We start from the raw sequence: 17,078 nt of genomic DNA on the forward strand, positions 1-17,078 counted from the left end.
GAATTTTCCAAAGGTTAACATTTGGACAAAATATAAGAGGATTCAAAAAACTTCTTGCTGTCTTTTGAGCAGAAAATTCTCTTCAGCTGTTTACCTTTCAATTCTGCTTGGCTTTTGCAGTCTTTTTGTTCTTAACTTAGTCACTGAGAGCTAAATGCTACCCTGACTATCATTCTGACAGGCTGCCTTTTTTGCTGTTTTATTTTTAAGAAAATGGATTTTTGTGCACTTGGCTTTATCTTTGTTTCAACATCTGCCTTTCCCTTAGCATTTCTGCTTCACTTCCACCACAGAAAATACTCAAACTTCAGCTTCTCCTCTTGATTCTTTATTAACTCTAGACCGTTTGTGGAGTACACATCTACTTCATTGCTATGGAAACACTATGTCATTTCAATCACTCCACAGTTCTGTATACCTGGGTTTTGGCACCTTGATTTCAATAAAAACAGTGCTCAGTGAAAGTACAGAGGTCTTTCTCAAGGGTACATGTGGCACAGTGCTCTGGTGTGCATCCTCCAATTAGTACTGAACCTCCTCTGTCAGGATCTGATGATGCTCATGATGTAAATGTGTCCTATGAGTCTGAATACACACCTGTGGTTGAGCTATGAAATACCATCATGGCAAGGCTGGGAATATTGCCCAGCAAAGGGCCCATAAGAACCTGTGGCAAGAAGAAATAAAAACCCTCTAAATACTTGCCATCAGCAATCACAAGAGAGAAGAAATGTTCTTCTCATCCAACAGTCCTAAATGAACGGATGTCCCTTGTGTAAGAGCCAGTTTCCATGCTGGAAAACATGAGCACTGCCGAGCAGAGCAAGAGAAGAAACTTAGAGAAAACATCACAGTGAGGAACCAGTAACAGAATACAAAGATACAACCAGGTTTTGAAGGCACTTAAACTGCACAAAGGGCACCGCCACTCGGTAGCGCATATGGAACAACTCTCAGGCATGGAGACCTTTGTCAGACTGGTTAAGAAAAGCTAAGGACAGGAAACCATGAAAACCATTAATCAGAAGACTGCAAGTGGTGTTGTTTCTGGCACAGGTTGAGACAATGCTGGTGGTTACAACTCCAGTGAACATTCCTGACCTTGCTCGGGAAGGTTCTTAATTAAATTATTACATCCCTCAACTTCTACAGGACTCACACACATGCTTGTGTGCTTTCCTCAGCAAAGCCTTTTTCTGAATCAGGATCTCCATGATTACAGTCAATTAATTATTTGAAAAGCATTTTCATCTGGGCTCCAAATAATGAAATTAAATACAATTAATGTGGGTTTGGCAGGACTCCACACAAACAAAAGTTGCTCTGGTTTTGAGCACAACTGGAAAATCAGTTTTGGCCAATAGCCTGATGCACAAAATCTGCTGGTGCAGCTTTTCATGATTTTCCCCAACTTTTCCATTTTGCTATAAAACTGTTGATGCATTTCTCTTGTGATAAACGAAGCTCCAAATCTCACAACATCCTGCCTTTAGTACGAGACCTTGTAGGAACCAGACTGGGAAAGAATGAATTGCTATGGTTTGCAGTAAAAGTTGATAAAGACAAGTAGTGTGCTGAAAATAAAGGTATCAACTACATGCCACTTTATCAAAAGAGATACACCAAGACAATGATATAAATCATGAGGCTTTAGGAGCTATAGATTTCAGGTGGGAAGACAAACTGAATAACAGAGCAGAAAAAATCATAGATACAAAAAAATACTGAAAACTAAACCTCATTTTGGACAGAATTGCAAACAAGCACATACACACTTTCTAACGAAGCCCACAGCAGGCTACTTGTCTCATTACTCAGTACTCTACTATGAATTTCACTTGACATTTCCCTCCAAACAGCTATCCTTAAGAACAGTCTTTCACAATGAAGCAGGGCGTAAAGTACATCTAAACCTGAAGGCAGTGTGTGTCTGGTTCAAATCAAGATTAATCTCTAAGATAGGCAGGATTGTAAGGTAAAATAGTTAATTCAGTGTCATACGGAATGGCAATGTTCATCACTCTGCTCTTCGCAAAATTAAGCAGTCCTCCTTACTTGGAGGTCCTCAGGGAGGAAAGCTCCCTTCGGGCTCTTTGATGCCCCCGAGATGCACACAGGCACTCAGGAGTAACGCAGAGCTGCGTGCCCACCAATTCAAGCCACTGAGTGCTGGGATAATGCAGCCCAGCTGCCCCCAAACCCCAGATGCTCCAGCTCCATGGGCAGCTGGAAGGCATCAGCCAGCAGGGCAGCAATGCACCCTGCAGATACGGGGTCCCTCACACAGGCTTGCTCCAGGCTTTCAACATATGCTCTAGATAATCGCAATTGTGTGTGTTGTCTTGTTAAGCATTTCAGAGCTGTTTATAGTTTGCATATTCTTGCATTGTTATTGCACAATGAAGACTTCCAGACCAAACTGTCCCAAAAGCACAAGGAAATTCAGCAATAGTTAACTTTCCATCCTATTAATGGGTCAGAGGAAATAGAAGAAACTGCTTGGGCCAGTGTGCGCTGTGCATGTTAGGAAGGTGCACTTAGCAGTTTTTCTGATTAAGAATTACACCTTTTTCAGGGTAGCAGATGCTTATTGACATCAAGTACCATTTGTATAAAATTATAGTTTCAAAGAACCACTGAAGAACTGGTTTAGACTTTCTCTCTGAGGTTCCAGCAAGATTTCTTTCTGACATCCCCAGCACTTTGTCTAAAACCACCTGTCTCATCAAGTTATCCTGTCAGAGAAGAGACTCGAGAAGCAAAACAGATGTCTGATTCATCCTCAAAAAGAATAGTGGAAAGCATGACAAGAAAACATGTGCCATGCATTTTTTTAATGGTCTTTTCTTTCTGCTTCTGTTATTAATACCATGCAAATAATGTGCACAGGGATCTTTAAACATCTTCTAGCCATTCAGTAAATCATTTCACAGAATAGTGACCTCAGTACAGTGAATCAGCCACACAAATTTTACTACTTCTTTTAGTTTTTATGTCACATCTGGAAACCCAAAGGACATGGTGCTATGATGTACCTTCAGAAAGTGATGCTTGGCTTTGTCTCAGGATGCTCTGTCCTCAGCTCTTCATGCCTGTCATTCGGACTTCTGTTTCCACTGAGAAGGAGGACCGCTACATACTGACTGTGTCTGGTGCTGTTCTGTACAGCAGAGAAACCGCCTCACGTTCTTGGAAGTTAGCCCTGAGTTACACAACTGCAGTTCTAAGGTTATAAAGGCAAAAGCTCTGCCAGCAGACTCAACACTTCAAAGCAGTGGCAACAATTGTTGGATCAAACAGAGAGGGAAGAAGTTCCCTGTGGGTCCCCAAAGCAAACTGGAGTCTCAGAATCAAAAACAGGATCTAGAAGAGTATTACTGAGAAACAATGAAAAAAACCCTGCTCATTTATGAGGAACAAAAGCCTGAGTCCTCAAGAAACTCAAAGTTGCTTCCCCATCCAATCAATGTTTTCTCTAGCACATACAGAATGAGCCTCAGCCAACTTCCTCCCCCAGACATTCCTGTCTCTGACTATCCTTAGAAAGAAGCCAGACAGCTAATTCAGTGAATCTCATTCATACTAACGGGAGTCACCAGGCTTGGAGGGGCAGTCTCACCATCCAGTTTTCCTGACTCAACAAATTACTGCAGAAAGTCAGCCACAGATACATCCACACATATGCTCTTAGCTCACAGCAGATGCAAGGTAATGTCACACAAGCTCAGTCCTCTAATGACAGACAGGAAACGTGAAGACTGACATTTCTAACAAGTGTAAAGCAAAGAAAGGAAATGCAAGACTGGTCACAGATGACATGGGGGTGGAGATGAAGCCTGGTCTACAGAAGCCACACAAGCAAGGTGGAATTCCCACCGCATACAAGCCTGACTCCTTACAGTCAGCACCAAAGTCACATCAACTTAAGAATGGAACAAGTGACCTTGGTTGAGGCACAATGCCAGCAATTTGGATTTGCTTGAGTATGATTACAGTATATGCTCAGCTTAATTATTTCTGTGCAGACCGTTTTCTGCTCTTCTCTCCTTCCTGCTGCAGCAAACTTCCTCAATAGTTCTAGGAAATTATATGCTGCAAAATTAAAACTAATGAGACTCCTTGAAGAGATGAAACTACCTCCATTTCAACTTCAACATCTTGAGGCTCACAGTACTCTTTGAAACGGAGGATTTCCGATTCACATGCTGCCAAGGAAGATTTGCTGAGGATAACAGCCTCCTTGTCTGCCCAGTCAGCAACATAGATGGTAGATGTTCCTCTCTGCTGCTTCAGTGAAGGGCACATCATTCTAGCTCACATTATCATCAAAATGGGTTTATGCAAGGACATTTGAAGTGGAAGGGCTGGAGCATCTATTACTTTCTGATGACTTGCCAGAGCAAGTTGGTGCCTCATCTGTTGGTGCCTCTAGGCCCAGATATGCAAAGTTCTGCTGAAATACGGGGGTAAATACTGCCCGAGCCTGAACTCATGCATAAACTTCACTTGCTTTTAATGGCATTTATATCTCAGCTGGTAGGATGTGCTCAGGGCCCTAGTCACTTACGGGTATTTAATTGAGAGTTCAGATACAATTCTGCAGACAACATCCTGCATTTTGATATAATTTGATAGCTTGTTTTGGAAAAAAAGTCCTGCAGTTAGCACAATTCCACCTGGGAAGGAGCATGTCTGCTCTCTCCGTCTCCCAGACCCTGGAAATACCAAGAAACATGATGATTTGAAATGTTTTAGAAACCCTGTGTTCCCAGCAATAACTGCACTTTAAAACTTTGATGACTACTTATTATTTACAAGAGCATTTTAAAGGGTAAGTTTCAGATCACAGCAACCTGTATGTTACTTGCCAAGAGTTCAGTTGGTTTGAAAACCTCTTACAAGAATCTGGAAGAGAACAGGATGCCCTCAAAAGAGAAACCAAGTTTCTCCCAGTGTGTTACAGGTACAACACTCTCTTGCTGTGAGATCATGTCAATAAAGGCAGTAAGGAAAAAGAAATACATATGCCTGAAGTTCTGAAAAGCAATCTATGACTTGAAGTTCATGATTCTGTGTCAGACTGTCATATCATGGTCAATCCCAAGCACTGAGCTTCCCCAGGCATTAAGCAGCAGCCCTTTTAGTAGCACATATTTCATACTCCCCTCTGTCTTGAAACCCCACAATTTTCCATTTGTATGACAGTTTGCTGCCTCTTCATTACATACCCAGGAAGGAATGCTGATAGATTAGCATCACATCCAAAACGGAAACTGGCATCATCTCAGCCTCACATGATTTACAACAATTGCTAAGTAAATTTGGATACTTTTTTAGCTCCTACTCTTCATTTTTTAAAAATAAATCCTAAGAAAACACAATCCCAAAGGCCTAACCAGCACACATTTACAGATGGCAGCAGTGGGTCAGAAATGACATCTTTTCCTGGTACTATTTATGAGAGCCAAATAAACTGAACACATTATGAGCCATTTATAATGTTCTTCAGCAGAACAGTCAGCCAAGAGACAGAGCTGAAAGCCTGTTGTAACAAAAGGTATCAAAGTGAGGAGGAGAACGGTATCTGTCATTACTGCTTTGGTAATAAAACAAGCACAGTACAGCAGATGGGTTTAACACAAGATCACTAATAAGTAAAACAGTGGCTCAAATGCCAAAAAATGAATATTCAAGAGGGAGTGAGCTGAATGAAATGCAAACATAGCCCAGCTAACCTAGAAGTTACTTGCTACTCTAACCAAAAAGATCAACCCCCACGTAACTCTCCAAGCTCCCCTCTGCAGTCAAAAACTTTCACACCTGGCTATTAATCATCACTTCCACAAATGACAGGACTGAGCACACTGATGGCTCAAGATCCTGACCATTTAACACTGATAAAAAGATGCAGAACTCAAACCCCAAACAAACCCAAAACCTAACAATACCAATTTGCAAAGCTTTTTGACTTACCACTTCATAAACTTTTCAGTTCTTCATCAGAAACACACTTTAATTCATCTTTTTGGCAGTGCCATAATTGCAGAACATTGTTTGACAAAACATGAGCCAAGTTACAATCTGAAAGAGGGTTTCCTTTCAGCTTTAGAAGTTTTGAAAAATATTTTATCATCAGAAGTAAGGCTGGAATTAATTAAAGTGGATAAGGCTTCACCGAGGAATATGAAGCTGCAATGCTCATGCTTTAGAGCATGGCTCCAGTTCTCAGTGGGTTTGGAAGCAGTAGAAAGGATGCCACCACTGAGAAGGCATCTTGAATAACTTTTTTTTTTTGTCAACTTGAAGTATTTTTTATATTAAACATCTCTGTAAAATGTAATTTCAATATTAACTATGTAATATCCTCTTCAGCTTGAGACTCAGCACTTCAAAGGCACACTTCAAAAGCTGGAGACTCACCTAATCAGCTCTCTCAGATCATTTAAACTATCATTTAACATGAACAAGGAGAGTAAAATCAGTAGTAACAGTAGACGATAAAAATTCAGAACCAATGTATGGCATTACAGTATAATTTCAGAGTAAAACATCACATCTCATAAAAGATTCAAACTTACAATAACCAAACTCTTTCCTAGTGACCCATCCATACCTCTGGAGACTCAGACTGCATCAGACAAATCCCTCTGCAGATGCTGTGACTGGAGTTACAAACCGTTTACCAGCGACTCTCAAGCTGCCTGGATTCCCATAAGGTTTGCTGAAGTATCAGGAAAACATGAGTGGAGCCTGATAAACTACACAATATTTAAAGTTATTTTAAAAACCTATGCAAACAAGTTTTGCATTCTTAAGTTATGGTCCTTACACATTTTAAGAACTAAGAGATGGGAGACATATAGTCTTGGTGATATGTATATATACGTATGTATAGTTATATACACACATATAAACCCATATATATGACACCAACAATCTCAACAACAGCAGTTGAGTAGCTTCACCTAAACCCTTAGCTCCTGATTATTTTGAGGAAGACAATTTTATAATGGAAATCTGGGAACCTTTGCTTTAAGGTTTGTCAAATTATTACTATATATTAAATGGATGATTAATACATATTTAATGGATGGCCCTTAGAGACTGTAACTTAGTTTACTAATTTAGACAGGAATGAGTAAGTAACAAGTTGTGGTTCCTCCTTTATCTTATCACTACACTCATATGTGTGCTTTGTATGGAAAACTTTATTTGATAATAAAAATAGCATTCACAGACTTTCTCCTTCTTTGTTGCTACATCATATACATAGTGTCTGTTCCAAGGAAAGAAGCTCGTACTGGGTAAGTCCACATCTACTCATACTAGTGTTATGTATAAACCCAATAGGTCAAATAAAGCTATGAACAATGTAGTATTTATATATGCATAGTGTTTTATAAAAAAGATTGGCCCACATACTGCTTTTCATCAACACAGAAAAGAGTATTATGTCTATAGCACATTGCAGGAAATGATGATTGAAGAACATAGACTGCAAACAAGTGCTTAATAATACATAAGCAGGCCCACCATGAGGAAAGAAATGATATTCAAACCAATAAAAGCTTTAGAATTACTTATACAGTCTCCCATTTTAAAACAGCTTTACATACCTGATTCAGTTTACATTAAAATATATCCCCTGAATCAATTTGTTCCATTTTCAGAAATATAAACACTTAAATCACATTCCTCACAGCTAAATTTTGTCATAAATCCTCTTTTATACAAGAAAAAGGCAACAGTTTTGTTTTTTTTTTCAACAGGCTCTATTAATTACAATTTAAACTGTACACACAATGATCGGCCATCTTCTTTCTTGGTTTTGTTTTTACAGTACCATGGCAACAACAGTGATAGACTTGCAATGGTTTTGTGTTCATATGGAAAATGTGAAACAGTATACATGTACACACCAATGCACTGTAAAAAGCAGCAGTTTACTTTAGTGGTCCAACAGTAACGGCAAACATTTTGGCTCAGCTAGGCAGTAATCCATTAAAATCTTATACCAGTACTACAGCAGACTTACCACACAACTTGCAAATTTAAAAATACAACTTAGAAACTTGCAGGTTTCCCTTCTGCTGCTGTTCTTGGATTCAAATTTACAGCATATAACCAGTATGGATAGGCTTCTACAACCAGGTTGTCTCACTGATCGCCTCTTTTTGCCTGTGTTTTTTAACTTTGATACATGTTATTTTCTTTGATACATCTTTTTTTTTCATATATTTTTTTCCCAGCAAGTGCACTCCTTTTGTCCCAGTAAAGGATGAAGCAGTAAAATAAAAAAATATAGAGTGAGGAGAAGAGAAAGCTTTTGGAATTTGGCAAAGTAAGAAAAGCCCACTGGTTTTGCCTGAGCAGAAGGAATACACCTGCTCTGAGAGGGAGGACTTTGCTCCCACCGCATTGTGCCAAGTCCTAGGATCCTGATCCCTTCCCTTGCTTCAAAGCAGACAAACATTACCATGCATGCTCAAGCTGCTGTCCATATACATCTAGAAGATGAGTAGGGCTGCGACGGCTGCCTTAATGAAATATCATTACATGCTGCTGAGGCTAATGAGAGATCAACAGTTTACGTTAGTGGGTGACACAGGCATGGTGGTTACCAGTCCTTCTGCCTTCGTGCATCCTGCAGAGGGGGCCTGAAAGTATAAACTGTTCATGGAACAAACTAGAAATTCCTTATCGTAAATCATCTTGTGCTGTGTGGTTTATGTTTTAATTTTTTTCTTATTTTATTATTTTTTATCATTATTATAAATATCCTTCATTGAAACAGTAGTCTCTTCAAACAGTTCTTGCAGTTTTTTAGGAACATTTGTCTCTCTCTTTTTAATTCCTTCAGCAGGAGCGCTCCATTCCTACTGAGATGAACAATTTTCTTCCTTCCCCACCCCCAAACCCTTAAAAAGTTTTCTACATACAGTGTAGCAGTGAGTCACTAGAGAACAGTCTGGATCAAATTATTCAAACTTGGTCATAAAATCCTTTTGCCTAGATTATATTACTGGCTACCCCCATTTACTAGATTGGGGAGGGGGGGAAAGTAGCCTGATAGAAGAATTATTCTTAAGAAATCTACAAAGAATGTAGAAACAAAATTTTATAATCCTTTAGGACCAACATTTGGCAAGTAATTAAAAAAAAAAGAAGAATACACTGAAAAATACTTTCTTTAATATTATACATCAGGCACAACACTTTTTTTCTTGCTATAAGATTTCATCTGCATAAAAGGTTTGTAGGATCATCAGGTGCCGGATGTCTCCTCGCCTGCGAAAGCCGGATGGTTTCACAGCTCCCGCACTCTCTGCTCGGCTCCCATGGCATGGGGAAGGCGATGGGGACCCCAGATGCTCCTCAGATGCTGAGGTCGGTGCTGCATTCCTTGTACGGCCGCCGGCGCTGCTCGGGCGGGTGCCTGCGGCTCGGCTCGTGCTTCCAGCCGGGGTCTTCCCTCTCCCGGTGGGTGACCCGCTCCTCCCTGAGCCGTCTGTCGGGTGACCGCTCCCTCCGCCGGTCAGAGGACTTGGCGCGCCGGTCGAGGGAGTTCTCTCTTCTCCGATCCGGTGACCTCCTCGGCTCTGTGAGTCTCTCCAGCGACCGCCGCCGGCGGTTGGGCGACCGCTCTCTGCGCCTCTCTGGGGAGAGGTCTCTCCTCCTGTCGTGTCGCTCCCTCCTCTCCAAAGTGTTGTCAGCGCTCCTCGTCCCTTCCCTGCGCTTTTCGGGAGACCTCCTCTTCTGCCCGTTCACCACCGCCCTCTCCGGCTGCCTCTCGTGCCTCTTCTCCGGCGACCTCTCCGTCCTCCTGCCTGGCACATGGTCGTTGGTTTTAGAAGTCCCATTCCAAGTGTGGTGCTCATTGGGATGTCTGCTAAACTCTCTGCTGCCTTTTAGGTCTCTAACGTAAGTCCGCTTGTCCACATGTTGTGATGATTTGTGAAGGTCTGGTGGATAACTGGACTCCGATGATGGGTGCTGCCGTCGGTCGGATGGCACGGGTTTCATTTCCGATACATTTTGTGAACCTGTGGCGGGACTGTTCCTGTCACTGCTGGGGTCTGTAAGAAAATAACAGTAAAGCGTTTGGTACCGATGCCTTCCGTGGCACTGTGACACCACTTATCACTCTTCAGACTTCATTAGTGACAAAAACAAACAACTGTTAAAGCAGTCAGTGAAGGCTAACCGAAGCTTTTGTTAACTTTACTGCGAACAACGAGAGTTACAGGTTAGTACTGGCGCTGCTCTGTTCATTAGCCGTGTTTTGGTCGAAGCTGATATCATCTTTATGCTCTTCTGGTCATGGGGCATTTTACAATTTTTCCCAAGCCGAATTCATAATGTTTCAGCCACACTACTTTCTTTCCAGTGGGAAAAAAAACGTAATATTGTAGTTCAGGTTGTTGGTTAGTTTTTTTTTAACAGTTTCCAATAAAGAGGGCCTTTAGGAAATGATTTTTTTCTTTCAAGTCTTTTGAAAGAACTGCCTTCCAGGTGTGGGAGGCCTCGTTTCAAAGAGCAGAAAATGTGCAGAAAATAGAATTGATTATTAAGTTTTCACCTCATAAAATAAAACATTTTCAAGGTGTGAGAATTAGACTGTAATCATGTAATTTCCATTTCATTTAAGACATTACTTAATTTCGCTTAGTTCTACCGTGTTATGAAAAGTCATAGGGTAGATTTTGGTTTTGCCACAATGATTCAAACAACGATGACGGAAGTTATGATTTTCTCATATTAAAGCAATGGAAAGATATTGTAATATGTAGGATGGCTTTGATTAAAACCTAGGCTCCGGTGCCTTATTTTTAATGTAGTGTTTCAGGTAAAATAAGGCTGAGCTACCTCTGCAAGACAAACTGCAAAGCAGAGTCAAAAAATCAACCCTGAGACTAAAAACCAGTCCTGTGCTGCAGCTAAGCTAGAATTACTCATGTTATTTGTAATGGTTGTTTACGAATGATTCATTATAGACACAGCAAATATTAAAGTAGCTGCACAGACTTAACTGAGTGTTCCTTTTACTTGCTTATTATTGTTTTCTTTTTAACAGTAACCTCTGCACAGCAGCTTGCCTGGCTTTAGTCATGCTTCCTGCAGGCTTCCTGCTGCTGGCACCAAGACACCCACCTCGATGTGGACTGTCCTGGTGGCAAGTGGCAATAACTGAAAACCCTCACAAATACCTGTGGGGATTGATTGTTTCTTTTTCTCCTTTTTGCCTTCCCTCCCCCAAGCCAAACACACTACATGCTCATTTGACATCACGCAAAGCATCTCCCATCTGATGGCATTTCCATTCCTTTAGCTTGGGAGGGTTGGTGTGTGCATGGGCCATGATTTTGGTGATTTCCAGGTGAAACATGTGTTATGGCACACGTGTGTGAATTTTTGCTCATTAGCATTTTCAGGCAGCAGCTGGGGGACCACACTGCTTTTCTGTAGCTGTAAGCACATGGCTTGCAGCAACCTGGCTATTGCACAAGGTTTAAATGTGTCCTGTGGTGTACTTACAATTCAGGGGACGCAGGGTGCTCAGAATGAATTGCTGGATACATATAAAATATAGCAAAGCGGAAAGCAATGTGAGGGAATTAGGCCACAGCACAAAAACACCTAATATTGATTTTAGCTACAAACCGTAGTTTGATTATGGCCCATAAGGTAGAAGCAAGACTCCCCGAGCTTGTCATTTCTCATACATGCAGCGATATTAGGAGGTATCATCGCTGAGGAAGGAAGAGCCCAGCACCAAGAAAAGTAAGAGAAAGAGAAAGAGAAAAGTAGAAAATTTAGATTCCCTATAATACAGGTGAAAGAAAGAAAAATCTTCATATTTTATCTTAGAATAAAGAAAGTTTATTTTTTCCAGTCAGATTGTCTAGGCTTCACCCAAATATAAGGCTGCAAAGACAGCAGTTGTTATTATTGTGACATAAAGAGACATCTAAGAGGTGATTCAATAACCCAGACAACGAGAGCATCCATTCTAAAAGACAGCTGGAACAGCGACACAGAATGTCATAGAAAAAACATTAACAATCAAACAACAACGAAAAATAAAGTCCACCAGAGACCACAACATTAAAAATAAGTACAAAACTCATTACAAAAATATACAGCCTCATAGAGAAGCACGTTCCAATCGAGTCAGAAAAATATTGGAACTTAACATTATTAGAGGAACCATTTGCGACTGCAGTGAACAGAATGAAGAGAGGAAGGAGTCCCAAACATTACAAGGATAGTCTTTACAGTAGTGCAACCCCTGTATATTAAATCCTTGCTTAGAGAATGAATGTTCAGTGGTTTAGCATTAGCCAAAAGAAAATTGGTGGTGGATTTCCATCCTCAGTGCAACAGACATATGCTTTGAGAAATGAAGCACTTAATTTACAGGGTATTTATGCAGTCTAGCATATGATACAGTACTGTACATCCAAAGGAGTATAGGAAAAGACAAAAGTAGAAAGAACATTACAGAATTTCAGTGCCATCATCAAACCTTCTGGTGTGCTATTTATATTACAGAAGTGTAAACCCATAACTTTCCTTCCATATTGTTAAACACTTCAGTTGTTTGTTGGTTATACTCTGAACTGGTCATTTAAAGTTAAATAATGAACAGAGTGAGCAGAAACTCTCCAACGTGGTACAGTAAATGAAAAGAAAATCTAGTTCATAGATAGAGCAGAAGGGTTTTGTTTCTGGTTTTAGGACATGGACTGAATGATAAACACAGAACTTACTGACACAGAAACAACCCAAATACGGGGAGAAAAGTATAAAGGACATCCCTTCAATCATCAGTTTCTATAGAAACCTCACAGACCTTTGGTTGGGAGTAGCCCTCCATCGAGGGCACAATATTTGACAATTATCTCAAACAAATAAGACATAATTATAATATTAATAGTGTGCTAAGTTAAGCCACCCAGCAATCCAACCTCCGGGGGAAGAAAAGGAAATCTAATGCAATTTTTTGTAAGAAATGAGGACTGAATGTTTCCCCCGAGACAGACATGAGAGCACCTTTTCATAACCTCCTCACCTTTTCAGACCTTACAAATTAACTAGTTGAAACCAGCAAACAGTTTATTGGGGGAGAAAAGGGCTCAGGAGGCCAAATTAATATATTTTTGCAGTAAAGCTCTTTTTTTTTTTCTTCTTTTTCTTAAATAACTTTATAAATATTTACATAAATACTAAGGGAAGGCAAAAAATCTCATAAGCCATCTTGGCATTCACGTCTATGGACACAGACAGGAACTAAGAGAAAAACCTAACAAAAAAAATAAGCACTGCTTCAGAATAATAACTCAGGATCCCAGTTTTTGCATTGATTAGAAGTAGAGATTTGAAACAACAATTCAGCCACTGAGAAACAGTTTGGCACAGTTCAATGACATTCCTTGTTTGGCTGGACAAGACAATAAGGTTTTTTTGTTTTGCTTTGTTTTCCTCTCTGATCACCAAAAACACTGCTATGATGATCTTGCCTTACACTGCGCCCCAAGTCCATGGAAGCAAGCAAAGGGTGAAATGTGTAGAAAATTCAGCACAAGCGAGGCAATTAATCATATGTTGCAAAGGTTGGTAAGACACTGGTGAGAAAGGAAAATAAAAAAGAATTCCCGCTTCAGATCTTGAGACAAATCATTCATGGAGTGATGCCAGGGAAGAAAGGAATGTTTTCATAGTTTGACCCACCATATTCTGGGACAGAGCCATCTCCACGTTTCAGAAACAGGCGGACCCTGCGCCCACCATTTTTAATCAGTTCAATGGCCCGAGCGTGCTTCATGTTCTTGGTAGTTTCTCCATTGATCTCTAAGATTTCATCTCCAATCTGTTAATGCAATAAAGGAGAAGAGTAAGATTAGAAACGAGCCCCCACGACAATTGCCACCAACACACCACAAAACATTGGCCACAGCAGAGGTGGAAGCTAAATGCGCCCAACTCTGCCCAGTCAGAGTCCACAATAAACAGTGTGCGGGGCCCTGAGAGACATGAAGACAAGTGGGGAATCTTGAAGTCTCGAAATATCCCTGGCAGTGTTCAAGGCCAGGCTGGAGAGGGCTTTGAGCAACCTGGTCTAGGGGCAGGCGTCCCTATCCATGGCAGGGGGTTGGAACTGGCTGAGCTTTAAGGTCCCTTCCTGCCCAAAACATTCTGAGATTCTGTGATTTCATTACTGTTTTGTAAAACCACACTTCATTACTGTATCGCTCAATAGCTGCGTTAAAACTGGTGCTATTTTATTTTGATTATTTACAAAGTCTTTGGTCTAGGTCATTGTTTGTTTTGCAGTCTGCTGTAACTGGGATGTTCAAATAGCTTTTTCAGGTCCATTTCTCACTTGGATATAGATACCAGCAAAGCTGCTTTTGTAAATATAATCGTTTATCAGGATAGGAAAACAGGGCTTGGAAGAGCTTGTCAAAGCATTGACTTCCACAGGGCAGCACTGATTTATTTTCATCAGCAGAAGTTCTGGGCCTACAGATCTACTCCTGGCAAAATAATTTTGAAAATGCCCTTTGCATGATACATCTGGAGAAGAAAAAGACACATGTGGTAAGATTATAATGCATTCTCTCTCAGAGCAGCAAGGAGCACATAAAACTTGGCAATTTGTTTTTCTGTAGGCATTTGATAACATATGCCCTTGTTATAACGTTTATAATTTAGCTGATATGCGAAGTTAACAGTTAATACTAATCAAAAAATTACATTACTCTCCACTCTGCCCACTAGCAGAGAAAGGATCAGGTGGGATGCACTACTCCAATACTCTACTCAAGGCTGTTGTCAAGCTTTTAAAAAAGCTGATGAGACTGGCTATTCCATTTTCATTGCTACATGTATCTCTGTCAGGCTTTAAAAGTTAGATTATGTATTAGAATTTGGAAACCTGCATTAGAACAAAGGGGTGAAGTCTTCCAATGCACACATACTGCTATAGATGGCACGCAAAGAGTGACAGAAGCCACAGACAGAAGTAAATAGGAACCATTGCTCCTTTCAGTTAACGTTTAATTTTCTTCTTAGCTGGCACAGCAGAAGGTGTGCCTGTAAGGGACAGGCAGGGAAGTCAGTTTATTGCAAGGAAACATGGTTTTTAAATCTGTTTCTACATACCCTCATCTTCCCACATCTCTCAGCTGGACCATCCTCAGCTAGCCGCAGCACGTACAGATCCATATTATACTCCCGTCCACCTCGCAGGCTAAAGCCAAACCCTTTGGCTCCTCTTTCCAGCTCAACAGTGTAAAAATCTTGGTCCTGCTGGAGGGAAAACAACGTTTGAAAGTTAAATGCAGCTTTAATTTTGAAATTATTCAATTAACCAACATTGTTATTGTTGTTACTTATAATTAAAAATATAAAATCAGTCAGGTTTTCACACACAGACTAGGATTTCCTGCTTCCTCACATCCCACCGTGCAATTTGGAGTGCTGGCGGTGGTCTGCAAAGGGCTGTTTGACTGAATGGGCTTTGCCATGTCCAATGCATTTTTAGGCACCTAGGTTATATAAGGCTTTAGTTAAATGCCTGATGGTACCTGGGATGAGTCTACGTCATGGTGCTGGCTTTGCCTTGTCTACTCCTCTGCAAGAAGCCCAGGAGCATGTGCATTGTTCTTCACAAATGCTGTTAGGATAGGGATGTTCTGAAGTCTTTAATGGAAGATGTTACTTCTGGGATGGCCAGTGGCAAGGTAAGTTAACAGTGAGATAGATAACCTCTCTAATAAGATGCTGTCTGCGAAAGCTGGAACACTCCAGCTATTGCTGCTTATTAAATTTTCCTCTTTTTTTTGTCCTCTGTATCTATCATCTGCACACAACAGTACTTTCTGGAGAGGCCCCTCACAATACCCAATTCACTAAACAAACATATAAATTATTACTGTTGTAAAAATGTCAGCTTATTTTTAACTCTCCCTAAAAGTCATGATGAGAATGTGTTGGAAATGTTTCCCAGCTGAAAAAACAGCCACATGTATTAAGAAACCAATCAGCAAATTCCTCTTTTTTCAGCAAACAGGCTGAGGGAGAACAGCTTCCCAGAAGGAATTTTCAAGGGAAATATATGAACACAGCCTACAGGCAGATTGGAAGCTACAGTCTGTGGTAAACAAAACAATTAAAAAGGTAACTCTTTACCTGTGCTGCTTGGGGCGGTTTGAAATCAAACTGGGATTCCTGCTTTGGTTTGGTGTTGTTCCTGCTGTAACAAATGAAAGAGGGAGAGAGGAAAAATACAGCTCATGGGATGTGAAGATGATCAAGAAGTAACCAAAGAGAGAGCATGCCAACACGCTCTCTTCAAGGAAAACAATCTGACCTGGTCTCCTGTGGTATTTGCTGAGGAGTATGTGTGGTTGTAATTGTAGCAATTTTTTCTGCATTGGTCAATAAAGTAGCATTGGAGGATTCTGCAAAATAAATTATTTTTCATTATGAGGGAAGACCATTGCCTACTCACTCAGAGGAGAAAAGTTTTGCAAAGGGATTTCACTGGAAAACATCATTACGTTGTTTTTAAATAACTTGAGATTGGCTCAAATGCCTTAAATCAAAAAATAAACAGGCTAAAGTCTAAGATAAGTCACAGTAATTATGTCTAAGAAACTGTACACTCCATTGGAAAAAAATATAAATGGCAAATTGGAATTAGAAACATCTCTGACCATTAGACACACTCAGAATACTGACTTGTGGAAGAAGAGTAGAAGAATATTTTGTCTGATGTCTAATGACATGAATTCCAATCATTAAAGTCCCCAAGTATGGTAGGTTGGGTAGATTAATTTTATAGTAGCAATAACTATTCCATGGATTATAAGCTTATGAGTGCTTCCTCCATCAGAACCTGCAGTCTTCAGGAGGATTGAGATGTGGCTTTTATCTAATACCTCACAAGGTGATATTGAATGCGGCTAAACCTCAAATGTACTGTATCTTTGAAATACAACCCACTGCTGCCTGAGCACTCAAAGCTGCACGCAGGGACATGGAACCACCTCTGCCAAATGCATCAACAGCTC

The 17,078-nt window shown here is 40.5% G+C and overlaps 1 protein-coding gene across 26 annotated transcripts in view; it reads right to left on the minus strand.

Annotated features, from left to right (window-relative positions):
* Positions 1-7,188: 7,188 nt before the first annotated feature.
* MAGI1 (membrane associated guanylate kinase, WW and PDZ domain containing 1) overlaps positions 7,189-17,078 on the minus strand; it is a 339,384-nt gene continuing 329,494 nt past the window's right edge. For 11 of the 26 annotated variants that reach the window (XM_057422972.1, XM_057422975.1, XM_057422964.1 and 8 more), the window contains 5 exons: positions 16,376-16,466; positions 16,195-16,258; positions 15,166-15,312; positions 13,732-13,870; positions 7,189-10,076 (listed from right to left, as the gene is read on the minus strand). In XM_057422972.1, coding sequence (XP_057278955.1) covers positions 9,376-10,076; positions 13,732-13,870; positions 15,166-15,312; positions 16,195-16,258; positions 16,376-16,466 — 1,142 coding nt within the window. In that variant the 3' untranslated portion in view covers positions 7,189-9,375. Of the gene's footprint in view, positions 10,077-11,661; positions 11,751-11,857; positions 13,871-15,165; positions 15,313-16,194; positions 16,259-16,375; positions 16,467-17,078 lie in introns of those variants that run through there. The other 15 variants (XM_057422980.1, XM_057422979.1, XM_057422967.1 and 12 more) reach the window with 6 other exon arrangements.

Source organism: Pezoporus wallicus, unplaced genomic scaffold (genome assembly GCF_028554395.1).
Source record: "Pezoporus wallicus isolate ANWC-B61680 ecotype Strahan unplaced genomic scaffold, APGP_CSIRO_Pwel_v1 contig_7073, whole genome shotgun sequence".
Lineage (NCBI taxonomy): Eukaryota > Metazoa > Chordata > Aves > Psittaciformes > Psittacidae > Pezoporus > Pezoporus wallicus.